We start from the raw sequence: 27,376 nt of genomic DNA, 5'->3' as shown, positions 1-27,376 counted from the left end.
TTCAACAGTGAATCTTGTGAGCTGATTTCCCAATCGGGCTAGCGCAGCGCGACGTCGAAATCGAAACAGAAATTCTGCCCTTTGAACGCGACCAAACTCGAGCATCACCAAACAGGCAAAAGAAAAAACGACATTGAAACGAAGCGCTCTTCCCTCGCCCGCCACTCCTTTCAATCCACACAAGCTGCATCGACTCATGCGCTTCAGGGAGGCGCGATGGATTCAAGTGATGTCCAGTATCTCTTCAAAGAGACCCGCTTGAACCTCGAACCTCCCTCCCCGTCCTCCGTCGTCACCATCCGAGTGCCCGCCGGCTCAGGCAGCAGAGGCAGACCCAAGCCGTCGCACGATGCCGAGGACGAGACGACCTTTCGACTCAAGAATCTGGCCACCGCGGCGTCCATCTACAGGCGGAAATGGCACGACTCGCCGCGCAACTTTCTGTGGAGGGTGTTGGAGGACGGCACGCTGCTGAGCATCCGCGCGGTGGACGTCAGCAAGAAGGACAAGGCGGCCGATGCGTCCCTGACTATCAACTTCCACTTCACGGCGCCCATCCAGCCGGGATGCGTGGTGTTTTCAGACCCGGAAGAGCACGATGCGTTGTGCGTGCATGTCCTGGACCAGGCATGCTATCTGTACACCTTCACCCTGCGGCCGGATCTCTTCAAGAGGCGAGGCGCTGTGGATGCTGGGCTGCCCGACATCTGCAAGGTCCAGTCTCCGGCTGGCCTCAGCTTCAAGTACCCCCATCGAATGGTGGCTGTGTCGGCCAATACGCTTCTTGTTACGGTCAATGATGGCGGCATGATTCGGTTCGACAGGCAAAAGGGAGACGATGGTAAGTGGGAGGGAGAACCGCTCTTGCTAGTGTGCATGTCTAACCTTTTGCATAGCATCGACTGCGCTGTGGAAAGAATCCTTCTTCAACGTCCAAGGATGGGCGCAGAATCTACGGAGCCTCTTGCCCTTCCACGGCAAACACACCATCAAGTACGGCAAAGCCAATATGGAATACAGCACTGCGACATCCATCGACATCTCCGACTTTGGGCTTGACAACTGCCTCTTCGCAGTCACCGTTTGCCTCGACCACCGAATCCGTATCTGGAATGCCAACGACGGGCAGATTCTGCAGACACTGGACATGTTGAACGTTGAGCGGCCGCCTCAGGAGCTGGGCAAGTGGTCGATTGACCCAGCACAGTCGAATCTTCTGAGGATTGTTGGTCGGACGCGTGGCCAGAGAATCTGTGCGACGTACTCGCCCATTGGCCCGGGAGAGTTCAAATTCTGGAAGATAACCGCCAAGGATGCCCACAACGTCGTTATTGAGGATCTCTTCTCCAAGTGCTCGCTAATCCCAGCCACCCCATCATCCTCAGATATCTGGACGTTGGCCGACTTCGTGCTGGCCTCCTCAGAGGAAGGTCAAATCAGCTTGTGGACGCTATGGAAGAACAACATGACGTACCGAGTTCAGCGGCTGGAGCTTGATCGGAAGAACATGGCGCAGTCGTGGGAGGACAGCTGGGACGGCGTGTATCCCGAGCCACGGAGTCTCCCCGTACAGACGTCTGGTCCCTGCGACCCCATGGACGTCACGGAGAAGTGGCTGCAGATGATTCTACAGCCAGGGAGGTTTACCAAAGCGACGCTGGAAGCTGCGCTTGCCATATATGAGCGTGGCTTGGGCGCTCCAAGGGAGAACAACAAGGGGCGTGGCCTGGCTGAGGCAATCTGCTCGGTCCTGGGTGCCACGGCGACGTTGGACCGCGGATCCATGGGCGAGATGGATTACGAGCAGTTCCGATCGTCGAGCGAGACCCAGTGGAGGAGGTTCTATCGATTGCTGAATGAGCTCGATAAGCAGCGAGGGGAGGCTATCGGCATGGCCTTTGATGCCGATGCCGACATGGTCTGGGTGGTGTGTGCGGATCTCATATCCTCCGTCCGTGAATGCAGTCACCTGGAGCGGCTCTATCACAACATAGCCACGCCGGATCAAGGGCTTGTGAGGGAAGCTGATTTGATTGGCGCCGGACTGACGCTGGTGGAAGGGTTCCCGGACAATGTGGTGCAGACGTGCACTGCTGCGCTGAGGCATGAGCTGTTTGAAGAATCCACTAAGACGGATCTCCAGCGGATACAGTATTTCTCAGACAAGGCCGGGTTCTGGCGAGGCATCACAGAGGAGGACGCTCAGCAGGTGGTGGAGACGCTGGACACCAACTTTGCAGCCGTGACCAACGAGCTCTATCGAAAGGTGCTTGGCCTCATCGTCACGCCGTTGGATGACAGGAGCCGAAGCCCCAATCATCCCCTGACGGAGTTTGGCAGAAGGCTCGTCATGACGGCGACGCAAGACAATATTGCGCTGCAATGGAAAGTATGCTTCAGTCAGCTCATTCTCCTAGTCCATATGGAGTATGAGTTTGACTCGGAAGAAGAAATCCTCCACAACAGGATAGATGTCGGGACCGTCTTCCGACAGCTCCTCGCCATATTGAAGAGGCTGGAGCTCCTCAAGTGGCTTTCGCAGACCGAACTGGCCATTCCGCTACCCGAGCACAGCCTATCCTCTCTAACAAAAAGAGGAGAGGATGTCCAAGTGGTGACTGCCCTGGAAGCCAACGTCGGCCATTTGCTGGGCTTGCAGGGGCTGCCGGGCGAGTCGCTTGCAATCTGCATCACCGATCTTGTTACCAACCTCTGCTCGCCCAATGGAGATATCGAGGTGTCCCCGTCACTCATACAATGCTCCCTCATCAAGCGCGACAGAGCGGATCTGGCACTGGACCTCGAGCCGTTTTGCGATCAAAACCCCTTTTCCATCTACATTCACGGCAGGGTCTTGTTGGCGCTGAAGGACTTTGAATCGGCGTCTTTCAAATTCAGAAAGGCAGCTGTCGGGATGGGTAAGTTCTAGCAGGATGTCTTTGGTCTCATGAGTCTAAAGCTAATCCCCGTCACAGGTAGCACAACGGTTGAGCTCGAGCGCCATAGCAGCGGTCTGCTTGACGACACGGAGTGGAACCTTTTGAACAGCGGAATGGCTCAGTACTACTCACACATCGTTGCCCTGTTCGAGAAGCAGAGGGCATACTCCTATGTCGTCGAGTTTGCTCGGTTATCCATGCAGTTCATCGGGAGCAAGCCAGAAAATGCCACCATCAAGACAGACATGCTGAGCCGTCTCTTCAACGCGGCGCTGGCCACGTCCCAGTTCGAGCTGGCTCACACGACGCTCCTGTCGATGAAGGATGAGGCCCTACGACACTACAACCTGCGGAAACTCGTGGATAAGATGTGCGAGACGTATCACAACTCAGAGCTAGTGAAACTGCCGTTCCCCGGCATGCAGCAGGAGGTGGACGACATCCTATCGCTGCGCTGCAAGTCCATCATGGACGTCATGCACGCCTTCCCGTACCACCAGGTGCTCTACTCGTGGAGGATCAAGCACAACAACTACCGGGGCGCCGCGTCGGTCATCCTCGACAAGATCCAAAAGCTGAGGCTGGCCGGCGAGGGGGACCAGATCACGGGAGAGGACGTGCTCGACACGCCCGTGACGAAGCAGTACCTGCTGCTTATCAACGCGCTGAGCTGCGTCGACGCCAAGCAGGCGTGGATCTTTGACGAGGGCGTTCCCGAGGGGGACAAGACGACGACGGGCGGCGTCGCCGCCGCTAAGCGCAAGGTCGTTTCGCTGGCGGACATTCGGAAGCAGTACCAGGACGAGCTGGATCGGATCGCGGCGATTCAGAATAATCAGTTTGGGTTCGAGGCGGGGGACGTAATGGATATTTCATGAGCTGCATGTGTGTATCTTTTGAGGAATGCATCAATTATTATTTTTTCTCTTTGTTCAGGGGAAATTTGGTGAAAATGGGGGAGGGACGGGATGGGATGAGGAGAGATGGGCATGGATGAATTAAGCAAATTCTAGACGATATTGCAAGTCTATTAGGAAAAAAAAATGTTTTGACATGTAGATTAAAAGGGATTTCTTTCTCTTGACAGCTGCTGTTTTGTTCAGTATAGGGTATGGGGAGGTGGGATCAGGTGAAGTGAAGGGCATATGAATTTGATACCTTGAGGGAACTACACACGAGTTCAAGATCAAACAAGGAATTTGTTCTGTTTCCTTGAGCATCAGTATAATTTCGAGCTTTGTTCATATCCCCCTTCCCCGGCATCTCTCCGTTCTAGATATCAGGTGATATCTCAGGAAAAAGGGGGGGGGGAAAGCAAACTCGCTTATATCAGCAAAACTTCATGAAGGTATCACTCCCGCCCATGCGGATAACTCAACTCGGTTGCCCTTGCAAAAGGGCAAGACGCTATACTTGATGCACCTATATATCATCTACGACAACACATTTTGATCGTGCAAAAACATTGAGCAAACAAGACATACACACAGACAGCTCATCTTCCGTAAACGCCAGTAGTTGTAGGTAAGAAGTGTGAGAGAGAAAAGAACGGGCCCCCTTCCCCCTTATGCTAGAAATGAGAAGACCAGATTAGGTTGGGTAATATGGATGGCTGGAAAAAGAGTTCAAAGAGGCTGATTTGATGGTTAAACCGTCGGAGGAGAGGTGAGATTTGAGCTCTTTCAACTTCATGCCTGGACAGCGGCGACTTTGTTCTCGGTAGGAGGAGGCACGCTTTGGATGCCTTGGATGGCGGGTGCGTCGGGGGCTTGGCGGTAGAGGATGATTTCCGACTGCTTAAAGTATCGTCGGGCGTCTGAAATGTAGAGATGAGATCAGTAAAAGCGGTATATATGAAGTTGTTATGGGTAATGGCTTGCCTTCGTCAATGAGGACAAGACTGAGATAATATCGCGTGGAAAACTTCTTGTTCACATCTCGGAAAGTGGGCGTCAGGTCAAAGCCGCCGAGGAAGAGTCGAATCGGTATCGTCTCGCCTCTCGAAGGCGACCCGTCCATGATCTCGAAGCGCACCAGCGTCTCGCTCTCGTTGTACTGGTTGGGCGCGGCGCCCGTCGTCTCCCTCCTGATGATGGACAGCTCCATGTGCTTGATCTTGAGCCGGACGAGCAGGAAATAGATGCGGCCGACGATGACGTCCTTGAGGTGGTACTTGCTCTTGCTGTACTCGAACTCAATGTGCAGGCAGTCCTCGATGCCGACGTCCATCTTGATGCTGCTGTTCATCTCCGGGGGGATGCGGTAGCTGTAGACCCAAATGTCCTTTTCGCGGATCACGTCGGCCATGCGGCGCGAGACGGTGACGCGGACAAAGTAGCGCAGCTTGACGTTGATGCCGTTGTACGACTCGTACTGCTTCTCGACGTTTTTGAAGTTGAATTCGAACGTCTGCGGGTGCTGCAGCTCCCCCGGCGCGGCGAGCTCCTGGTTGAGCGAGAGGAACTCGTAGTGGTTGCCGCGGTCAAAGAACATTTCTACCAGCCCGTCAGTAAGGTGCCGACGCCGCTGCCGCTGCAGGCCCAGGCGGATGGCGAGGGGCGCGCTCCACGACGAGGGGGTCAGGAGGCCGGCGAGGGAGGAGTGGCGACTGTGCGCGGGGCCGGGGCTCTGGTCATAGTGGTCAAGGTGCGTACCTATCGTGCCGATGAACTGGACCTTGATGCCCGTGTGCTCGAGGCGCTTGCCGTCCTTGGGCCGCACCGTCACGGCGCCCTTGACGGACTCGCCGTCCATGTACAGGGGCGCCTTTTCGCGGCGGTTCTTGTCGAGCTTGACGTCGACCATGGTGCGGTTGTCGGGGTCATCGAGGACGATGTCGATGTCGACGGGGGTTGAGAAGAAGATGGACATGGTGGCGGTTGGCGGAGGTTGGAACAGCCTCTCTCCTGTGTGACTGTGTTGTTCCTTGTCCTTTATTTCCTGGTGTCTGTTCGATGGCTTCCTCTTATTCTTCTTGCAGCCGTCTTCTCTTGCTTCGTTGTCGGCGTCGTCGTCTCGCACTTGATATGTCTCGCTGTTCGTATCCGGGTTTCGGTTCGAGGGGCTATGTATGGCAGTTGCGCAGCCAATCAACTTGAGCTCTCGCCACGGGATTGAGCCTCAGATCCGGGGTTCTCAATGTATTCAAACAAACAAGATGCGCCGCGGCGGTTCGAAGGTGTCGCGTAACAGTTGCGAGGCTGGCGGATTGCGCTGACGTACGTTTAGGTAGTGGGGGGATGTTGGCTTCGACGTTGGGAAGGACAGAGCTTTGGTGGAGAGCTGGGGGAGAGTCCTGTAGGCGGCCGAGGTACAGAGTACGGGACAGCCGGGCCTGATGCAGCGGGGACGGCAGGTATACAGTACGCAGTACGTTGCAGAGAGCGGCGCAGATGGCGGTTGGCCATCACTCAACAGAGCGGTTGATGCACATGCAAGAGTGAAGTGGAGGAGGATTTCGGTTCATCTCTGTTTTTTTCTTCATCTTTTGAAAGAAGGGTCTGCTGTGGTTGATTAGACCAAAGGGGAGCAAGTTGAAGTGTTATCAGGCATGCTGCCTTACACCACTGCAATCACCCTCTGCATGCCTTGAAAGCCATTGGCTGAGGCTCGTCGAATCGCAGCTTGCTTACCTAAGGCAAGTCGGCAGCTCTGCTTTCCAAATCTGAGCTCCAATCTCGTCACGTGCGAGATCACGCCTCGTCGTTTCGAGCCTTCTGCGGCCCACATTGGCACCCACAACGGCTCAAATTCGGCTGCACAACTCTTTGCGACTCACGTGGAGCGAGCCCTAGAACTTTTCCTGCCCACACGATTTCGCCCAAACAATTCGTGACCGCCGACGGACGACTCCAGATACCCTCAACGCCCCGACAACCCCCAAGTCACAGCAGCCATGAGGTACATTCACTCTGAGGAGACTCTGGAGATTCCAGAGGGCGGTACGTTTTACCATGTTTCTTTTTCACGAGGTTCCTTGAGCTTGCAGATTCGACCGATTGCGCTGGAGGAAGTGTTGTCGCTTGGGATGGTGATGGGAAGAGAAGAAAAGAGGAGGAATTTCACATCTGCTGCTGGGGACGAGGGAATTGAATCGGACAGCAAGAGCACTGCACGACGGAGAATCTGCTTGCTGGATTGGGACTATGCGCATTTTTACTACTATTCCAAAGAGCTGGAAAGCTGACATGATTTTTTTTTCTGCGAATAGTCAAGGTCAGCATCAAGACCCGAATCGTCACCGTTGAGGGTCCCCGAGGTACGAAACACCACCACCACCCACTGCCCGCCAATTGCTCGCCAAAGACGAGAATCCTGTGGCCCGCAGCTTCGATCAAGAAAACTCGTTGAAAGGAGAACCGGCATTCTGACATGGGAGGACTACAGGCAAGCTCTCCAAGAACCTCGGCCACCTGGCTGTCAACTTCGGCCACCCCAAGAAGAACACCATCTCGATCGAGATCCACCACGGCAACCGCAAGAATGTCGCCACCCTGCGCACCGTCCGCTCCATCATCGAGAACCTGATCATCGGTGTCACCAAGGGCTTCAAGTACAAGATGCGATACGTCTACGCCCATTTCCCCATCAACGTCAACCTGGACAAGAACAAGGAGACTGGTCTGTACGAGGTCGAGATCCGAAACTTCATTGGCGAGAAGATTGTCCGACGGGTAACCATGCACGAGGGTGTCGACGTCGAGATCTCCAAGTCCCAGAAGGATGAGCTCATCCTCACTGGCAACTCACTCGAGAACGTCTCCCAGAGCGCCGCAGATATCCAGCAGATCTGCCGGGTGCGCAACAAGGATATCAGAAAGGTGCGTTCTTTTCGACTCTACAAGCACGAGATTTTGCAATGTGGGATACGGAATGGAGCAGCCGCTCTGTTCCTCAACCACACATTCTCAAACGAATTACAACACTTCAGTCTCGGCAATGTGGACGTGTGTGCTAACTTTACCTGCAGTTCTTGGACGGTCTGTACGTCTCCGAGAAGGGCAACGTTGTGGAGGACGCTTAAATGTACCGGACAAGGATCTCTGTTTCTTTTGCGTTTCTGGGACTCCGGAGTGGCGAAGGTTCATCATTGCATGTCACGTAGCAACGGGGCTACTCTTTTAAAACAAAAATATATTAAAAGTAAAGTGAAAAGCGATGGCCACTTGTCATTTCTTTTTTTTCCCTACTCTCTTTGCTGTAGCCCATAGCCATGAATGAACACGCACTCTGGGCTTGGAAATGGGGGGAATGTTCTTGGCTACTGAGAAGGGAATACACGGCGTTCATGTCTCATTACCAGTCGCTTAAAAAGGTGAAGATCGAAAATATTGGTCGAATGGAGTTGACGATTTGAGCAAAAATTTACACAAGGCAATCAAGCCGTGTTTACATAGGGCAATCCAAGCATTTGGGAGAGTGGATGGCGATGCTCATGATGCGGCTGTGTCAAAGAAGCATAACTCACATCTCATTCTCCCTCTTTCGTAAACCGGCTCTACCGATACTCGGGAATTGAATATCTCAGTTGTATCAATCTCAGCGCGACCAGACCCTGATGCCTTTTATATCATATCCTTCTCAATTGAATCACTTAATAAAAACCACCTGCATCCATTCAGGTAATGCTCCTCCAATTTTCATAGGGTAGTCAGACCAGCGAGAATCCCATAGTATCGAAGACACCCAGCTCGCACATTTCGTTTTTCATCTCAAGACACCATTTGGTATTACACCATGACTCAAAAATTCTCTCTCTCTTCACTCAAGTCAATCTCAGCTTCTCAATCTCTGTCACATTAATCGTAGCAGAATCACTCAATGACCACCACTATCTGTTTAGCTAATTCTTCTTCATAGCCACCATCTGTTTGGATCATCGTCATTGGTAGTCATCATCACAAGCTAATTGAAGATTTAGGGTAAATGTCATTTCCATTTCGTCTTGGTCTTTCGTAGTATGTACTTTTCATGCCTCGTCATCGTCCGTCTTTGTCTTTGTCTTTGTATTTGACTTTAGCCCTCCGCATATCCTTCATCCCTTCATTTCATAACATGTGGCACGTGAAAAACCAGACTCATAAAATAGCAAAGGAGAGAAAAAGAAAAAGAACAAAACAAGAATGGAAAGGAAAAGGGGAACAAATTGAAAACCCCCCTTTCCGCACCGCCGACGCCATATGTAACCGTTGTAGTGTAAGGGAAAGTGTAACAGGAAAAAAAAGGTCGGGAACGAGAATTAATGGCGTAAAAGGGGAGAGGGAGTCAGTCCCACGCAATACGTATGGGTGCCCCTGTGAATATGTTGACATGGAAGAAATCGCCTGATGCCGCCCGTGAGATGGTGCCGCCATGAAAGGTGATTGATTCGTCTACGGCCTCTTGGGAGCCCGGGAGTAGTGCGGTGATCGGCCACCACGGCTGGATCTGCTGCGGCGGCTGCGCGATCGCTGACCGGAGCTAGAGCTGGCGGCTGCGAGGAAATGTTAGTCAGACATGAACGTTCAAGTTCCGATGAGGGAATGGAAAGCAATAAAGAACATACTGTTGCTAGTATAGTCAGAGTAGCTGTAGTACGATTCGCTGTACCGCGAGGGCGTCTTGCGGGAGTTGGGCCGCTTGTCCTTCTTGAGGTTAAGCAGCGTGAAGAGCGTGGCGGCGACGGCTCCGATCCCAAGCCACGTGCAGAACCCGCCGCTGCTCTTGCGCTTCTCCCTCTGCCGGCGACGCTCGCGATCAGCAACGACCGTCGACGCTCCGGCCCTGGTGCTGCCGCCGAACCAGCCGCCGTGGCGATCGCGGCGAGAGTGCGCCGAGGCCGAGGCGCCGCGGCTGCCGCTCTTGGAGTACCGCTCCTCGACGATCTCCTCCTCGCGCACGCTGCTCTCGCTGCCGCGCCGACGACCGCCGCAGATGGCGGCCCAGAGCCCGCGGGCGATGCAGCAGAAGCAGAGCAGCAGCAGGAGGGCCACGCCGGCGAGGGTCCCGATGACGATGCCGGCAATGGCGCCGCCGCTCAGGCCGCCGCTGCCGTGGTCGCTCTCGCTGCCGCCGGCACCGATGGCGTCGGAGTCGCTGGTGGACGAGGCGCTAGCTCCCGTCTCGGTGACGGTGTAGGTGCCCGTCCAGATGCCCTCGGTGCCGGTGCCCGTCTGGACGATGTGGGTGGTGATGGTCGTGGTGCCGGTGACGCGGTAGGGGGCCGAGTACTGGGTCTCGACCTCGCCGGCGCTGGTGATGACGACGGGCGTGGGCTCTGCGTAGCCCGGCCTGATGGAGCACTGGCCCTTGTAGGCGCACGTCTGCCAGCCGGCGCAGCAGATGGAGCCGCAGGCCTCCTGGGCGTCGTCCTGCGGCACGCAGTCTACGCCGGGGCTGGGCGAGGGCACGGGCGCCCAGTTGGTGAAGAAGGTGGTGGTGAAGGTGCGCGTCTCGGTCCAGGTGCTCGTGTACGCCGCGCCGCCGAAGCCGCCCAGGCACGTCGCCACGTCGCCGCTCAGCGTCGTGCACAGCTCGGAGCTGCCGCAGCAGTACTGGCCTTCGGCGCCGCAGGGCGTGCCATCGCACGTGTCGCGCGGCAGCAGATATCCAGTTGCGTAGGCATTGACCTCGCCGGTGGGCAATGGGCTGGCAGCGACGAGGCCCGCGGCGGCCAGCAGCGCTGAGGCTGGTCGGATGAGGGAGCGCATGGCCGTGGCGCGTGAGTGTCTGTCGCTCTCTGGAGGTGAGGTCGAGGGCTGGCGAGGAGAAGAGTTTGGAATTGAGGTTGAGCCCCGAATGTCAAAGAGCAGCTGCTGGAACTGGCGAGGGACAAAGAAAGCGGCTGAGGTTGGGCCGTGGTTGCTGAGGCAGTGACCGAGTCCGCCCACCGACTGCGTCCTCTCACGATGTCTGTCAAACCCACGGAAGCCGCGCGGAAAAAAAAAGAGAAGAAAGGATGCCGTTTGACTGACGACGCCTTTTCTTCACACCTGCATAAGTCCAAAGTCAAAAACAGAAAAAAGGTAGGCTTGGGAGGGAGGGAGAGTGGGAGCGTGCAGCTGCACGATGACTTTTATCGGCCGGCCGACTCGACAATCCCCAACCTCCTCCCACTTACACACACCAAAAAAAACGAACCTCCCCCCCCCAGCCCCTCCATTTTGTCCGACTCACGGCACAGCACAGAAAAACAGAGAAGCATCATCCATCGGCCCAATTGCCAGGGCACGCTTCGCACGAGGTACGGAGTACTTGGAACTTTGCTGCACACCCTCCTGTTCGCTGCATCTCTCGTATTGCTACTTGTGCGCTACTGCTGTCTGTTGCCCATCTGTGCTACCTTATTTGCATGACTCTATCAGACCATCACACCCCTCCTCCGTCCTGCTTCTTTTGACGGACACCGTTTTAACGGGCCGCAAGCCGCGGTGTAGCAAAAGTGCCCTTCTTTCGGACTTTTCAGATCCCTCACGCAGGACGAGTGGTACAGGTACAGCCGGCCACGGCCAGCTCACTATGGGGAACTATGTACCTTGGCAAACGGGAACAATGAAGATGGACTCGGGCCTCGAGTGTGCAAAAGTCGGAGCGGAGGCGGCGCTCTCTCTCTCTCTCTCTCTCTTTGTTCCCCAATTGCGGGAAAAAGAGAGACACACCCACACACCCACCCACTCACGACAGACGCAATCACAAGGAATGAAAGAAGAGTGACAGCGAGAATAGAAGTTTTAGAGCCCCTGACTAGAGTTGGCAAGAGATGCAAGATGCAGCAAGGGGTCGGGCCGGAATCTGACTGGTGATTCTGCAGTGGCGTCTTACGACGACTGGACTGGACTGGACTGGACTGGACTGGACTGGACTGGACTGGACTGGACTGGACTGGTGCGTCAAACAGAGGTTTGGCGGTCACGAGAAGAAACGAGGCGCGCAGCCGTTGGAGATCCTACAGGAGATTACGGAGCATCTGGAACTGGATCGTCGGCCAACGAGGTGTAGCAATTGAGGCCAGGACTTGGTGTATACTGCCTTCGTATGTTGGATAGATCGTTGCTTGACGGGATTCTTCCTCGTCTTTGAAATCGTGCTCGTTGACAGACAGGCCCCAGGGTTGCCTTACAGGGCACGGAGTGCATCGTGCTCCGAGCGGACGGACTCGAGGACGGGATGAGCTGGCAGTTGTAGCCACAGAGCTGCCGCATTGAGCCACCGCAACATGTCAAAGAACCATGGGATGGGGCGGGAATGGACACAAGTGTGGTCATGAGCTCAGGAATAGACGTATTCTTATAAAGGAGCAAAAAGACATCAAAGGGATAATAGTCTGGCTGAAGTCGAGTCCGAAGCAGATACGACGAGTCTTTGATGTTGTGACGAAGCATAAACACGGAGTATCGATAGCTGGAGAACCCGCACATGTGGGCGGCCATGACGGTGTTGGCAGCTTGTGATGGGCTGGACCGACGAAGCGACTGGGTCACGACCGGGCTTGGCCTTGTTTTCGCTCAATGCTGTGATTGACGGGTGGATTGACCATCTTTCCCACAATCCATTCTGGTTCTGGTCTGGCGTGATGGACAATCCGGCAGCGGAACGACGGCTGCAAGATCAGAGAACAGACCGACGGCCATGTACGGCGAAGGTAGCAGCTGAACGAGGACCTGCTGCATGCCGACCGCCTCGTGCGCTTTGCTTCATCAAGGTGCATGAGGTGGCCGACCAGCTGCAATGTCTGGGTGACATTGTACATAGGAATCGAAGAGCAAATGAGGGCGTGAAGGAAGAAGGAAAAGAAGAAAAAGAAGATTGCGGCACGGAACCTTCCGAGGGAGTTGATTGGAGAGGTTTTGCATTCTCATTAAGCGTGCAGGGCCGTCTTTTGAAGGCGTGTGTGCCGTCTCGGAGCCTACAAAGTGCTCCGGAGGGTCAACTGTGGCCATGACAGGCGACGCCATGACAATAGTTTACTAAAAAAATAAATGCAATTGAGCAAGTCAATAACTTTACAGAATTGATATCATACATGCCTGGATAGTGAGCTCCTTCGGTGTGAAATGGAATTGCATCAAGGCTTCAGTCTTGCTGATCCTCATCAATCCATTGCCTTCGTCATTGGAGGCTTCCAACAGCCTTTGAAAGATTATGTAAAGCAACAAGTGGCTGGCGGTGTGGCTAGTGCTGCCTGTGGCTTACGCAGCTGCGGTCCCTGATCTATGGCCGAACGCCGGATAAACCCGCCGTTAAAACAGGTGGGGGTGCAGCATCATGGCCTGCGAAGCTTCCACAGCTGAGCTGCGACAGTGACGCTCTTCCTCTGCTTCATCGATCCCGGCCTTCTGCTCCCAGCTCCTCAGCCTCGCACAGCCTGCTGCACGCCGGGAGGCTGCCATCGTCCCTCCAATCGCCGTCAAGGCTCTTCCGTCGAAATTCTATCCGTCCAATCTCGATTGCAGCACTCGCATTCCCATCTCCTCGTTGGCGCCACAGTCTCCTGCGCGTCAAAGCTACGCTCCTCCGCCTCATCGTCGACGTCCTCCATCCTTCCCCTCTCGAGATTCCCTCCCTCCCCAACAAAGCGCCACCATGTCTGCCGACGGCCCGACCTACCTGTCCTCTCTACAAGACAACATCCGCCAGCGCCCCGTCCCCTGGGATGGCGCCGTCCGAGCGGGCAGCCTCACCGAGGAGCAGTACGCAAAGATCCGTGCCGTCGACAAAGCCAAGCGGGCTGAACAGAGAAACGAGATTGTGAGCGCGGACCTGGATGGATACCGAACGCTGTTTGTTGGTGGCAACGGCAGCCCCAGCGTCCTGGAAAAGGCAGGAAAAAATGCCAGCCTCGTCCAGTACATCTTGGTGCTGTTGGCCGACTTGCTCGAGGGTAAGTCAATAAGCCTCTTTGGATTCCGCATATCACCATCAACCATCAAAGTCTGTTTCTACACGCAGCAAGTGGGAGTTGCGACGGCATCGCCAGCGTTGTTCTGCTGCTTCCCCGCCAACAGCTCGGATTATCCCGTTATGCCACTCGTCTTGAACCTTGTTGTCTCGCTTGTTGAGCAAGAGCTGGCGTCTGATACTGCGGCGTCTCTCGACCGAACCTTACCATTCCTCTAACCAGCTCTGCACTTTTTCTTGTTGAGTTTTCGCCCCGGTTTGCCCGACGATTGGATGCTATATAATGCTTGGTTTCCCGGCTTTCTGCGTCGACAGAACCCCAACCTCTATACGACTCATATACCACATCTTTATCCGCATCGATTTGATCCATCGCTAACCATTTCTGAACCCGAAACAGCTGTGCCGTCCCTTGCCAAGGCTCTCTTAAAGTCTCCCGAGCCATATCAACACTTCTTGCCCTTGTTCCGCGCACACTCCAACGAGGACCCCATCCCGCTCCTTACGGCACACGCCTTGTCGACCCTCATGTCTTTGGCGCAAGACGACTCCAGGCCTACCGTCGAGGCCCTCCCCAACGTCTTCACTTATCTGTGCGGCCTAGCGCAGAGCACCGATGCCGGCTTACAGGACCTCGCCATGCGAGAGTACTCATTACTCCTGTACAACCGTGTCTCGCGGGAGCTCTTTTGGAAACAGCGCAGTGAAACTGTTACGCCCCTCGTCAACATCCTTCGAACCGCGGCCGGCGTGGGCAGTGGAGGCGATTCATCAGCCCGCCTCTGGAGCGGGACTGCTAGCACACGTCCCCTGGAGGGCTCGCTGAATGGAGGCGTTGGCCTACAGCTACTGTACCATGTTCTCCTGGTTCTTTGGCAGACGAGCTTCGATGCAGAACGTATTGGGGATGAGCTGAACGAGTGAGTGGCTGTGTTTCTTGACCTTGAGCCTCCGCCGCCCCCCAGCTGACCATGGCTATAGCGAATACGACATCATCCTCCTGTATACTCACCTTCTCCGACTCTCACCCAAGGAAAAGACGACGCGGCTGATTCTGGGCACGCTGTACAACCTGCTGGACAAGAACCAGACGACGCTCCTGCCCACTGCTGTGCTCGCCCGTCTGCCCGCACTGCTGGACAATCTGAGTGGTCGCCATCTCACGGATCCCGACTTGCTGGAGGATCTCCAGAATCTCAAGGACCTGCTTGAAGAATACACCAAGACGAAGACGACGTTTGACGAGTACGTGGCCGAGGTCCAGTCAGGTCACCTCCGCTGGTCTCCGCCACACCGCAGCGCCATCTTCTGGGCCGAGAACGCGCGAAAAATCCTCGAGTATCAGAACGGCGAGATCCCCCGCAAGCTGGCCGAGATTATGGACAAGCCCTGGGACAACGACAAGCAGGTTTTGGCCATTGCATGCAACGACATTGGCTGGCTGGTGAAGGAAGTCAGTGAGAAGCGATTGCAGTTGGAGAAGTATGGCTTGAAGAGGCGCATCATGGAGCTCATGGCATCCGACGACGAGAACATTCGATACGAGAGTCTGCGTGCCTTGGGACATTGGCTAAGATACAGCTTTGAGGAGAGTTAGAATGGCGGGATTGCCATGGCTGGATCCGACTCTTTTACAACTGCTTAATCACGGAATCGGTCTCGGGAAGGTGCAGCAACTACATATCACTAGATTCGGAGGGGAGGCGAGGGGGCTGACTTGTGTCGTTTCTTACTGTTCGTGTTTAGTTTTGCTTGTTTTTGGATGCTTGTGTAGCTAGATGCAGCATCGTTTGGAGCATCAACTTGTAATTGGGCAGAGCTCCCTACAGGAGTCACCTAGGTGAGCCTTTTCGTGCCTCGTGAGACGATCCTCTCGTCTTCGGGTAAACAATAGAGCGAATATTGCACTTGTCGGCGATGTTATCTCGTCTCACCAGATCCCACCAACCCTTTTTTTTTTTTTTCCTTAGCAGATCCGGTTCGATATCGGAGAGCGGATTCATTTCATTACGTTGCAACAGCTGCAGAGCAATCCGCAGCTACCCGAGCCGGCCCCACTGGCCAGAATAATCTTGCCATCCATCTCCGATTGATATCGACTTTATCAGTTTAGTATCGACACTCGGCAGCTTTGACCTACTTTTCTCTCTCACGAGAGATTGCTTTTCACCTTGTTTCCTCTCTCGCATCTCACTCAATTGCATCGCCTGCATCTCCACTCATTTCTGCTGCTCCCCCCTTTACCTCCCGTCACTGCCAACTGAAGCACCATGCAGAGCTTCGCCAGGATTGCCCGGGCATCGCCCCGCGTCAAGGCCTCCCTCTCCGCCGGCCGCCTCTCGACCGCCGGAAGCATCCGATGCGCATCCTCTGCCAGCAGCAGCGGCGAGGCTCTCAAGAAGACGCCCCTGTACGACTTCCACGTCGCCCACGGCGCCAAGATGGTGCCCTTTGCGGGCTACCACATGCCCGTGCAGTACTCGTCGCTGTCCCTGGCGGACTCGCACCACTTCACGCGCAAGCACGCCTCGCTGTTCGACGTGAGCCACATGGTCCAGCACATCTTCAAGGGCCCTGCCGCGGCGGCGTTCCTGGAAAAGGTGACGCCCTCGTCGTGGAGCAGCGTGGCCCCCATGAGCGGCAAGCTGACGACGTTCCTGTGGCCTGGCACGGGAGGCATTGTGGATGACACGATTGTCACGAGGATCGGGGAGGATGAGTACTATGTGGTGACCAACGGTGCTTGTCTTGACAAGGACACCAAGTACATTGATGAGGAGCTGGGCAAGTTTGGCGGTGATGTGCAGTGGACGAGGTTGGATGGGTCGGGACTGGTTGCTCTGCAGGGTCCTCAGTCGGCTGAGATTCTGAGCGAGGTCCTTGCTACCGATATCAACCTCAAGGAGTTTTACTTTGGGAACACTGTCCAGGCGCAACTCAAGCTTGCGGATGGCAGCAAGACGCACCCCGTTCTGATCAGCCGCGGTGGCTACACCGGAGAGGACGGCTTCGAGATTTCGTTCAACGGCAAGCTGTACCCTGCGTCCGAGAGCACCGTCAAGGCCGTCGAGTCCCTCATCCAGACCGCCGGCCCCGAGCGTCTCCAGATGGCCGGCCTCGGAGCCCGCGACTCGCTCCGCCTGGAGGCGGGCATGTGCCTCTACGGCCACGACCTGGACGACACCACCACCCCCGTCGAGGCCGGCCTCAGCTGGATCATCCCGCCCGAGCGGCGCAAGGCCGGCGGCTTCCACGGCGCCGAGGTCATCCTGCCGCAGCTGACGCCCAAGTCCAAGGGCGGCGCGGGCGTCGAGCGCCGACGCGTGGGCTTCGTCGTGCAGGGGGCGCCCGCGCGGGAGGGCGCGGAGATCCAAAAGGACGGGGAGAAGGTTGGCACGATCACGAGTGGTGTTCCTAGCCCGACGCTGGGCAAGAATATTGCCATGGGGTACATCAAGGACGGGCTGCACAAGGCGGGGACGGAGGTGGATGTTGTTGTGCGTGGGAGGAAGAGGGCGGCTGTTGTGACCAAGATGCCGTTTACGCCTGCCAAGTACTGGAAGGCTCCGGCTTAACTTTGTCGGCTTCTTTTTTTTTCTTCCTCTTTTTCCTGGTTGATTGAGTCCGTTTTGGTTGGGTTTTGTTATTCGGGATGGTAGCGGGTTTGGCCACTTAACGTTTTTATATGGAGGGATGGAGGGATGGATACTTCAACGTGTTTCATGGCGGGTTTTCCAAAAATGGGAATGAAGTCGTTAGACAGACTTCGGTGTTTCAAGATGAGCTGCTCGATAGAGTGTTTGCTGGGCCGGAAGACAGCCTGCGGAATGAATGAATACTATGCGACGAGCAAACACTGGATGCTTTTTGCCCCGGCGATGGACCGTACCTGGAGGCAACCAAATTAATCTGTTGCATTGTACGCCTTGATTGTCTTATTTCGCCCATGAAACTGAGATTCTCATCACGGGGTTCTCAACGCCGCAAGAGCCAAGATCGGCCAGGCCATGCCCACCAATTCTCGTAACAGTCTTTGCAGATGTCGCCATCTTCAACCATCGCACTACTGTCGTCTGCCCTTGGAGGTTCGAGCAGATCCTTGTGCCGCATCTGTTTCTTTCGTGGGTCCTGGCCATCGAGACGCCCTGCTTGAATTTGCCGCAGTGTCATTTGGACATCACCTTGGTCACGCCTTCAACGCCTCCAGGGAATGCAAAGCCAATTCTATTGGCAGTAATCAAGAGACGTGATTGCGCCTGGGAGAGGGGAGGCGAATGGTATGTAGTCGACCTCCGATCACTGATCCAGGCGACATCCGTGAAAGGTTACATCTCCCCCACGCAGCAAGACCCCTTAACGGCAACAAACTCCACGAGGAATGGACACGCTGTATGGTATGTCCTTGTTCAACGAGGATGGCCGAGTTGGCGTTCTGCAAGAGGTTGAGAATGATACCATGGGTGTACATTGGCAGCTCCTTCTCTGGCGAGACTGCAATCGACGGGACATGTTGGCAGGATATTTGGACGCAGAGACACCTCAAGGCTGACTGCTGTCCTTGCCCTTCCCTTTCCTCAATGACTCCTTTTCCAGGAGCCACGGTCAGCATTTGAATTGCGTCTTGGAGTGTCCCATGTAGGGAAGCAGCCGTCCGGAAGGAGCCTATTTCTAGGTACTTTTTGTATTATATCAATACTAAATAGTGCCCCCTCCCGCCCCCTTTTTCTTCTTACTATCGGCACCAAAACGATTTTGCCAACTACAGTGTCGCATGTTCTGAAAGTGAAAGCACTACCGAGTTCTGAGTAGCATACATACGAATTGTGAGGTAGTCTGTTTATGTATCGATAAGGTAGTCACGCGAAAGTGAGGCAAATGTGAAGTCGAAGTGAAGGAAAGAGCTGTCCAGCCAGCTGGCAGCTGGCAGGCAGCTGCTGCCTCCAGGTATAAACTTCTTTCGCCTGCCCTTCCCTCTTCTTCTTCTTCTTTCTTCCTTTCTTTTCTCACCAAGAGCCGTTTTCACATTGTACCAACTGGACTTTCGAGAACCAATCGCGTACAAACGACCTACCCTTTTCACTCCATTTTCAAAACGCTGCTCTACCATCTTCGAGGCCATCCATGCCTTTCTTTTCTGCTCTCGGTTCCCTCTGGGACCGCCTTCGCCCCAATCGCCCCAATCGCCCCCCTACTGGACAATCGGTTTCTCGCGAGGATGGTGACGGACCGGAGCCGGCGTCCAGTACGTCTGAGCATGAGGTCTTTGCGGGCTTGCGGGGGAGGCTCGTTGACTTTGTGAAGGCAATGGGCAGCTGTTTTGCAGAAGTCCGGAGCCGGATCGAGTCGGTCGGTGCCGGTCCTTCTGATAGAGTGGACGAGTTGCGCGCGCAGCTCTATATTCTGTCAACCGCTTGTCTCTCCTTTGCCCCCGTCTTGGTAGTCCTCATGGCCTTGGAGAACCTCCATGGTGCTTCGTATACCGTGGTCGCGTGTCTCCTCGTCATCTGCGTGCTATCGGGATTTGGTGGCTTTCTCTTTTGCCTTGCACCGAGATTTCGCTGTGAAGTTACCCAGTAGGGGTGGGTCTTCGTCGTTGTCACAATCGGTTGCGTTGAAGGTGGCCTTGGCATAGTTGTTGTCATTGCCATGTGGGTGAATGAGAACGCGGGCGCGGGCTGGGTTGCCGTTCTGGTATGCTCAGTTATCGCAGCTTCAGCCATCCTCGCGGTGGCGCGGACCTCTCTCCGTTACCTCCCGGTTCCGAATGATGTCCGTACAGGGGACGATATCGACCTTGAACGTCAGGACACTTAGGTGTCCGGACGGGATGGAGTCAATACCGGACCTTGTCGAGCTACGGCATGGGGCCTGCCGTGACAGTTTTGTCGAACCAACCCAAGCTTGACACCCGGCGGTAGAGGAGCTGCTAAACCTCTGACAAAAACAGACCCCAATACGAATGCTGCTTCTGCGTAGCATTGGGGACGACTACCCGGCCCATCTTGGCACTCTCATCATCACACGGGACGGGGAAACTAAACGCATTCGACTCTATCAATCTCACCAAGTCAACTTCCATCGACTTTGACATCATCAACCGACTTCACCAAGTCGACCACAACATCATCGGCGCGTCAAGCCTCGAAGTCCAAGAAAACCGCAATCACATCATATATTGCACAAAATCCGCCCAACTGTCGCTCTTGTCGTCCAGTCTACCATTTCTCGACTGCGGCTCCTGTCAAGCTTCACTCTCTCGTCTTCAGACTACCCCTTCCTTGTCTCAAGGCTACAATGCATCGCCATTCGTCCTATTGGCCGCATTCATCAGGACCGGCTTCATCAACGCCCAGTCGCGCTTCGGCCCTGCCAGTCTTCAGCAGCATCTCACAATCGCTAGAGCATTTCTCAGCTCGATCTGGAGATGTTTGACATTATCAGCCCCTTCATGGCCCTGAAAGCTCCTAGCCCCTCCCAGCATTGTTTCGAAGCTGCGGTCCTCGATATTCGCCTCGAGAGGCTCCTGCCAGACACAAGTCTCGCCTCTCAGACGGCAGCCATCCGAATGCTACGAAATCCGCTGAAGCCGGAACGAGACGGGACGAACAATGTCGACCATCGGCGTCATCATGTCCGTTGACGTAATCGCCATGGCGATTTGCGCTGCCTTTACAACGGACAAGCATGACTATATTTTCGTTTCTTTGCAACGATGGCTTTCCATCTGAAATCTGAAAAATCAATCCTCGACGTCGACTCCGCCGATCCAAAGCTATCTGGTCTATGGAATTCCCATTCGGCTACCGGATGCAAGACCTTTTGATCAACACAAATACAGATTCAACCTTGTTTTCTGTCGAAGCTGTTTACAAATTCGGCGACTTGCTTTTCAGCCCTTTCGAGTCAGAGCGGATCAGAAACTACCCCCCTGTGAGCTTGCCATCTCTATTTCTTGCTTCACATTAGACATTTTACTGACTCTTCTCGGGTGATCACTAGATATCGCTTCGCGACTTGAACCCATTGTCTACAAGCGGATTACATGGTCATGATGGTCTTCACGACAAGCAGAACTGAAATGCCATGTCCGGCTGCTTGTCTTGTTTCCCAGTCTTTTCCACAAGTCAGTCTTCAGTCACTTTCAGCGTCTAGTCTTCGTCAGTCAGGGTACTAATATCCAGTATACCAGTGTACAGAACCATCACACACGTCGGCCTGAATTCACCAGGGGGCCCGGCCATTGTAGGACAGAAGGAGGGATAGGAAGAAATTCTTGGGACGATTAAAGAGTGTGTTGGAGGAATAGACTATGGAAATACAAAAGATGGCGCCTTGACCTTGATATATTACGCTGGCTTATAACTAATGGCCTATGCACAAATACCTTGGGGAACAAAGTGGCGCCCTCGCAGGGGAGTGAGTTTCGTGAATCGTAGATTTTGGCGATGAACGGTGCTGCTGGTTGACGATATGCGAAGACGCCGAGTCTGTTAGCTTGGATTCTTCAACCCTGTGGACGTCCGCCGACAGTACCGTTGTGATTTGAGCCGTCAATTATTCGGTATCAAGGCTTTTTCTTATGCACCGGGATGGTCGGCATCTGCCCAATAACAGCACCGCCAGCTGGCCAATTGTGGGGGCACCATCGACATTCAAGCATTCGGTCACTTACAAGAGTCTCATTATGGACTCTCGTACGATGTATGGAGGTTTGGCTCTTGGTGTTGGAGGGGAGCAGAGACTGTTTGCTTCGATGGCAGCGGTTGATTGACAAGATAGGTAAGGTACCACAGCGTGCGATGCCCTGGACGTACTCTTTGGTACGGTTACGCCTTTTGAGTAAGGTACTGCCACTGGGGAGACACTTGGCAGTACCTAAGACTTCATGTTGAAACCGTCCTGCGCTTTCAACCCACTTTGACCCAGTACAGTAAGGTGGTGAGGGCGAAGGATCTGGGGATAAGGCTGGCTTGCAGTGGTCAAAGCTTCCAACCCCACCACACCTGCTGACCAAGCTTTCGACACTGGCGTACTGCTCCATGCGGTGGACAGAAAACACCGGACTGATCGCCATACATGTAGCACCAATTTCAGTGTCGGCCGGTCCGGTGTTTTTCGTCCACAGCCTGCTGCACTCTAGAGCGTCAAAAGCTTTGTCAGCAGTGTGGGTTCGAAAGCCTTTTAGCGCCATGCAGGGTAGGGTGGTATAGCAGCCATTATGGAACAAGACGCAGATCCCGAGTCGTTGATGGGTTCCCTCATGCTTGTTATTATGTACTGTAAGTGTTGCTTCCACAAAGGGTGATTGCGATGGTGTCCCCCCCTTTCTTTTCTTTTCTTCTTTCTTTCATTCTTTCTCTTTCTTTGCTCTTCTTTGGCGTCCGGGGGGAATGTTTCTTCCATCTCTAGCGGCACTTCTAGAGTCTATAGTCTTAACAAACATTCGGTCAAAGAGCTATGTCGCTACCTAGTTTTCCACAGAGGGAGCCAAGTAGTAGATATTGGCAGAGGACTGTAGATAGTAAGAGGGACCGCAGAGTAGGCACATGCATACACTCGACAGTGTGAGCGCTCGGCACTGACATCGTGCTGTGAGTAAGAGTGTATGTATATTATAACAATTGGGGTGGTGGGACTTGGCCAGATCTCTTATTCCCTCTCTACCAACTTGACCAGCATTTTGAAGTTTCACCAGCAGAGGCGTCGATAAGCACAAGTTCAGTCATTGAGCACGGCAGGTGTTGGAGCAGGAATTAGTAGACAAGCCTAAAGAAGATCATTTTCCATCTCTATTGCAATCTAAGAAAAACGCCATGTACGCTATACAAAATATTCAATGCGGAATATTCGGTTGATGCCCCATCATGTGCTATCGTGTGTCGCTTCGTCTAAGTGCCAAGGGCTCGCAACGAGCAAGAACCTGGCGTCGCGGCGGGCGTTGACCTGGCGCTCGAGGTGCAGAAGCAGGGCGGATATCTCTGCGATGAACTTGTCGCAATTATCCTTCTTGTAAAAGGCCCATTTCAGAGCTTCCATCTTCTTGGCAGCTTGTATTCTTCGCTTGTCGAGGAATCCCGTAGGTTGAAGCCGCATCGTTTTGGGGATGAGCGGAGTGTTGGCAGACCAAGTACTGGTAGCTTCAAGATGGCCGCCGGCTGCTTCTAGGAGATGGGCCCTGAGCTGAGCGGCTTCTCGTTGCGCTTTGCGGAGAGTCTCTTGAATGGCTAAAAGGTTTTCGGAGATTGTTGCTTCTGGGCCTTGGAGCGCAAGCTCTGGAACATTTGCAACATTTGCGGGACGGTTCGCGTTGTTGATGATTGCTGCGCAGCGGGAGAGGTGCACTTGGAGCTGCAGCTGGTAGACGCCAAAGTCGTCTTCGAAGCCGCGGGCGCGCAGGAGGGAGTGGAAAGCTCGCTGCACAAGGTGAAGAGTGCTTGCTGGATCGCCTATGGAAATCATTTTGACATGAAGCTTTGCTTTGGCGATGGATAAAAGGAGAGCATCTAGGGGGAATGTGAAGACGAGCTTGAGATTCATGAAAAAGAGCGAGCTGGCTCTGATATATTCCAATAAGCCCTCTGGGCGCCCAAATAAGAACTGCCTGCTACCGCCTTGATGTACAGCCCCACGTCAAAAAATCCGTCTTCCTCACTGGCCCGGGACGGTGGGTAGTTTTACTCTTGGGTGCTCCCACCCGCAACTGATTGGGCGGTTGTAGGCCCTGCTCAAGCATGCATTGCACGGACCAGCAGAGGCGGACGGATGGCCAACACACACAGCCTTTGAGCCAGACAAGCGGGGGACAGAAAAATAGGGACCGCAGAATGAATGAGTGCATACGTTTTAGAGTATCAGCACACAGATGCCCACCACTCGTCCACCTGATGATGTGCGTATAGTTCACCAGTTGGGTGTTTTGAAGTTTCATCTTTTCCTGTTTCTGTCCCCCGCTTGCCAAGGTAGACAACAGGCGGGAAGAAAACACCGCCAGTCTGCCACTGAAAATTTGTATGTGCTGGGCGGTGGTGTTTTCTCCCCCCCCCCCCCCCCCTCTTTGGTAGATAAGGTCATTCGTCAATTTACTTACTCGATGATCTATCATTGGAAAGAAAACGACCGCTGATGTCTCAACGAGGTTCTTATTCTTATAGGGAATACTGGTAAAATCCTGTTCAACATCCATCAAGGAGCAATGCCCGGGCGCACTGCCGGTCCAGCTGTCCATAAGGAGAACTGAAGGCCACTGTAGGATATAATTGACGGTTATATTCACTGCCAGTATAGAAAGAATGCACGTCTCCTGGTATTCTTGTGTCAGATGTATATATGCCTATAACTGCCTCGCCAATGCTTCCTAAGTCTGCGCCTCGAGCTTGGAGTGGCAGATTCCAAGTCAATCTTGACCCTTGGCCACCTGGGACCCAGTATTGAAACTTTCTCCATACATTGTAAAGCGCTCGTTGTATCATTACGACAGTACTCTCTTGGCCATCTCCTCTGACTTGATTCGAAAAGAAATCTGTCCTGAGCTGTCGCGGCATGAGAAGCGGAACATCAGTGAGAGGTATACCTGCTTGCCACCATTTGTGTGGCTTGATTGCCCCTAGTATTCCCCCTGACTTTGGGGATGATAAGGTACCGTTGGTCTGTAGCAAATAACCCCCATTAATTGATCTCTTGATTCTTTAGAAACAATGACCAAGATGATGGCATCTCAGGGCAACAAACATACCAAGGACAAACCACCTTAGTGAGATCAAAGGCCAATGGCCCAGAAGGTGCAACATTGGACAGAACGGAGGCGAGTCTTCATCACTTTGATCCTTGACTGCCCTCCATCTCCGCCAGCTTTTTCTCCACAAAGGCCATGAATTTCTCATCCAACTGCTTCGCCGCGTCCCGAAACTCAGCCTCGGCCCTGTGAACCTCTTTCCGGTACGCACGACGCGCCTCCTCCTCGCCAGCAGCGATCAGCTCTGGAAACGCAGCTGTTTCCGACTTCATGTCACCGTATTTGAAATTAGCAGCAAGGTAGCCTCTGATGAGATGTTTTCTTCTGGTCCCGATATCCCATAGGGCCCCTTGAATTGTCCCTTGAACTTCCTTGATGTCGCTCTTTACGCGCTTAATCGCATCCGCCAGCACGCGATCTTGCTGAGTCAAGGCCGCCTCTCTAGTTTGTATAATCTGTCCCTTTTTGACGGTATATTCCTTTATAAGTCGCACCCGTTCCGCGTGTGAGCGCATCGCCAGGATCTTATTCATGATCCGCTGAGGCATAGAAAGCGTGTCATAGGAGACTGCGTCTTCTTCGGCATTCTTAGGCGCGCCGATGAGTCTTTCGTAGGGAGGAGGCTGGGCAGCTTCTGTGTTCTTTTCCATGGCGAACGTCACGAATGTCCTTTTTTTTGTTTCTGAAACAATTCCTTTCTTCTCTAAATTAGCTGTCAGAGGCCAAACTTGAGATGAAGACGTTATTTCATAAGAGCAGGAGCTTACTGTCAATTTCTCTTAACCCAGCTAAAAGTTGAACATTCGGGTGTGGAGATGCGGCACAGCCAAGTAGTCGAAGTAAATGAACGGACGTGCAAAACAGACCAGCTGCGGCTCAAGCCACTTTATATGCTTAATTCGGGACTGAGAACAAGGTGCGCTTATTTGAGTTTGTGGCTGGCAAAGCCGTCGCTAAGATGGCAGGATTTGGGCTTGAAAATGTCGAACCGAGATCTACGCTGCATCCGTACAAGAGGAGGTAGGGCAGGCCTGCTATACCTTGTTTGTATTGTAATGAATCACATTGCCAACTACAGGTGGTTTCTTTCTCAGGCCTTGACGGGCTGTGTCCCCTAGGGCATACAGTGAATCTCACCTTGCGGGCTCATCACATAAACACGTATACTGTGTTCCTTTTCTAATCATCTGACTTGTCATGCACTCTGAGGGCTAGACACGTGTATCAAGGCACCCATTAAGCATTTTTGTATTCAGATCGTTGTATGGATCGACTCTTTAAAAGTTTCGATGCAAATTCTCCAAATACCGAGGCCCCTTCCGCAAACCAAGCCGGAACCTCCCCGCGCGGTTCCGCATCTCCAGGATCTTGTCCATGATCCGAAGACGTACGGACAACGCGCCGTCGTGCGTGGTTCCGTCTCTTTCGCCGTCTTCGGGCACGGCAGGGAAGAAGAGCTCTTCGTCGAGAAGAGGCAGGCTTTGTCCGGAAGACATTGCGGCTTCCGTCTTCATCGCAGTTGGTGGATGAAGGTCTTGTTGTTCGTTGAACCGGTAAATGTCCCGGTGTGTGTGTGTGTCGTCTTGACGAGTGTTAGCGGCGTGAGGATTGTTGTATTGAGAAACATGAGCTTTACCGTTTGATTGTATTTGAAAATATGGTTGAGAATGTGGAACGAGGGCGGTATACGAATGGCAGTGAGTTGATCTGGTGCCACAAGTTTGAGTGAACAGACCTCACCAGGGGCGGCAATCACGTCTAATTTATACCTATGGACATTAGAATCACAAAGACTACAAAGGTTCGCGTACGGAAAGACGATCTCCAACAAAATCAGGCAAGTTGTTCCGGAGACTTGTAGCCTCAAAGTCGGGAAGCCGAGTGAACATGAAGCCTCGTTGAGCCATTTTGGCTTTACGGCTGGCGCAAAAGCCACAGCATCTTCAATTTAAGCTTAAGCCCCCCAACAGACATGTTCGCCTTTCAAATGTTCCCCCTCAACCAGGTCTCGGTCTTTTCCCCAAACGACTCAGAGAAAGCTGCCGAGCCAAGCCACAAGGATCGCTCACGACGCCGGCCACCGCTTGACGATTCCCCTAGCCGCGAATCTTTTTTTGCCGTCCACATCCCGAGGTAGGCGCGCGAAAGAGTCGCAAACGAAGGGCCCGTAGCTGGCCTCGCCCCGTTAATCTTGGCTCGTGACGTCCGATGGCATAGGCATGAATTCATGCTGCCATACTCGAAACAAGTCCCACGGGAATCTTTCGGCTTGATATCCAGCTTTACGCTAACCATCTCCTGCCGCTCATCTGGGTACAGGGGCTGTGGCGAAAGCTTTTGAGGCCGCCTTGTTCGGCGTTTATACGATCCACGTTCGAGATGCGAAACTCGGTTCTCAAGCTAGATGGGGAACCCAATGCTAGCCCTGGAAGGGGAGTCTCCTCGCCCCCCACTAAGAGGTCGTACCATGTCATTGAGCCGTTTGGGTCCCGATGGGCGTGCTTTCGTTCCGTGGCGGGTGAATGTCAACCGTGGTTGTAGGATGACGGACTGGCCCCAGACCGTTGAAGATGAGGGGGACTCTTGGTGCTGAAATGTCGTTGTCGAAGGAGAAGTTTCTGTTTTGTAAAGTTGTGCGACGACGTTTGATGGCGGGAGATGTTGTTGTCGTCTGCGAGCCTATGTAGCTGATATTGCTCGCCGAATTGGATTCCCAGGCGGTCTTGCCCTGACCAGTGTTGTGCTTCCCTAGAAGATTGACGAGCTGAAGCCTGTTTCGACTGGAAAGACGAGAACAGCCTTTTTTTTTTTGGCAGAGCCGCCGTATGTC

At 53.9% G+C, this 27,376-nt stretch overlaps 10 protein-coding genes across 10 annotated transcripts; 5 read left to right on the top strand and 5 right to left on the bottom strand.

Moving 5' to 3' along the window:
- Positions 1-216: 216 nt before the first annotated feature.
- On the top strand, positions 217-3,817 carry CCMA1212_003518 (Nucleoporin NUP120; the record flags this gene model as incomplete). Its single annotated transcript, XM_073700863.1, has 3 exons — positions 217-841; positions 897-2,918; positions 2,976-3,817. The coding sequence occupies 3 exons, from the start codon at positions 217-219 to the stop codon at positions 3,815-3,817; spliced, it is 3,489 nt and encodes a 1,162-aa protein (XP_073560575.1).
- An 810-nt stretch (positions 3,818-4,627) lies between these two features.
- CCMA1212_003517 (Vacuolar protein sorting-associated protein 26) lies at positions 4,628-5,810 on the bottom strand (the record flags this gene model as incomplete). Its single annotated transcript, XM_073700862.1, has 2 exons — positions 4,628-4,755; positions 4,841-5,810. 2 exons carry the CDS (start codon positions 5,808-5,810, stop codon positions 4,628-4,630), a joined length of 1,098 nt encoding a protein of 365 aa, XP_073560618.1.
- A 1,024-nt stretch (positions 5,811-6,834) lies between these two features.
- On the top strand, positions 6,835-7,962 carry CCMA1212_003516 (60S ribosomal protein L9-B; the record flags this gene model as incomplete). Its single annotated transcript, XM_073700861.1, has 4 exons — positions 6,835-6,880; positions 7,150-7,197; positions 7,326-7,759; positions 7,909-7,962. 4 exons carry the CDS (start codon positions 6,835-6,837, stop codon positions 7,960-7,962), a joined length of 582 nt encoding a protein of 193 aa, XP_073560619.1.
- Positions 7,963-9,310: 1,348 nt separating this feature from the next.
- Positions 9,311-10,627, bottom strand: CCMA1212_003515 (uncharacterized protein; the record flags this gene model as incomplete). The annotated part of the gene is made up of 2 exons (XM_073700860.1): positions 9,311-9,411; positions 9,484-10,627. The coding sequence occupies 2 exons, from the start codon at positions 10,625-10,627 to the stop codon at positions 9,311-9,313; spliced, it is 1,245 nt and encodes a 414-aa protein (XP_073560620.1).
- Positions 10,628-13,262: 2,635 nt separating this feature from the next.
- CCMA1212_003514 (V-type proton ATPase subunit H) lies at positions 13,263-15,411 on the top strand (the record flags this gene model as incomplete). The annotated part of the gene is made up of 3 exons (XM_073700859.1): positions 13,263-13,797; positions 14,215-14,734; positions 14,796-15,411. Coding segments are annotated over 3 exons (1,671 nt in total), but the record flags the coding sequence as incomplete, so codon positions are not given.
- A 673-nt stretch (positions 15,412-16,084) lies between these two features.
- Positions 16,085-17,389, top strand: CCMA1212_003513 (putative aminomethyltransferase; the record flags this gene model as incomplete). Its single annotated transcript, XM_073700858.1, has 1 exon — positions 16,085-17,389. One exon carries the CDS (start codon positions 16,085-16,087, stop codon positions 17,387-17,389), a length of 1,305 nt encoding a protein of 434 aa, XP_073560621.1.
- Positions 17,390-18,935: 1,546 nt separating this feature from the next.
- CCMA1212_003512 (uncharacterized protein) lies at positions 18,936-20,272 on the top strand (the record flags this gene model as incomplete). Its single annotated transcript, XM_073700857.1, has 2 exons — positions 18,936-19,387; positions 19,762-20,272. The coding sequence occupies 2 exons, from the start codon at positions 18,936-18,938 to the stop codon at positions 20,270-20,272; spliced, it is 963 nt and encodes a 320-aa protein (XP_073560581.1).
- A 2,404-nt stretch (positions 20,273-22,676) lies between these two features.
- CCMA1212_003511 (uncharacterized protein) lies at positions 22,677-23,273 on the bottom strand (the record flags this gene model as incomplete). The annotated part of the gene is made up of 1 exon (XM_073700856.1): positions 22,677-23,273. One exon carries the CDS (start codon positions 23,271-23,273, stop codon positions 22,677-22,679), a length of 597 nt encoding a protein of 198 aa, XP_073560623.1.
- Positions 23,274-24,626: 1,353 nt separating this feature from the next.
- On the bottom strand, positions 24,627-25,196 carry CCMA1212_003510 (uncharacterized protein; the record flags this gene model as incomplete). The annotated part of the gene is made up of 1 exon (XM_073700855.1): positions 24,627-25,196. One exon carries the CDS (start codon positions 25,194-25,196, stop codon positions 24,627-24,629), a length of 570 nt encoding a protein of 189 aa, XP_073560625.1.
- A 627-nt stretch (positions 25,197-25,823) lies between these two features.
- CCMA1212_003509 (uncharacterized protein) lies at positions 25,824-26,042 on the bottom strand (the record flags this gene model as incomplete). Its single annotated transcript, XM_073700854.1, has 1 exon — positions 25,824-26,042. One exon carries the CDS (start codon positions 26,040-26,042, stop codon positions 25,824-25,826), a length of 219 nt encoding a protein of 72 aa, XP_073560167.1.
- Between the last annotated feature and the right edge of the window lie 1,334 nt (positions 26,043-27,376).

Source organism: Trichoderma ghanense (genome assembly GCF_004382785.1).
Source record: "Trichoderma ghanense strain CCMA-1212 chromosome Unknown scaffold_3, whole genome shotgun sequence".
Taxonomy (NCBI): Eukaryota; Fungi; Ascomycota; class Sordariomycetes; order Hypocreales; family Hypocreaceae; genus Trichoderma; species Trichoderma ghanense.
This window is presented reverse-complemented; position numbering and strand designations above follow the sequence as displayed.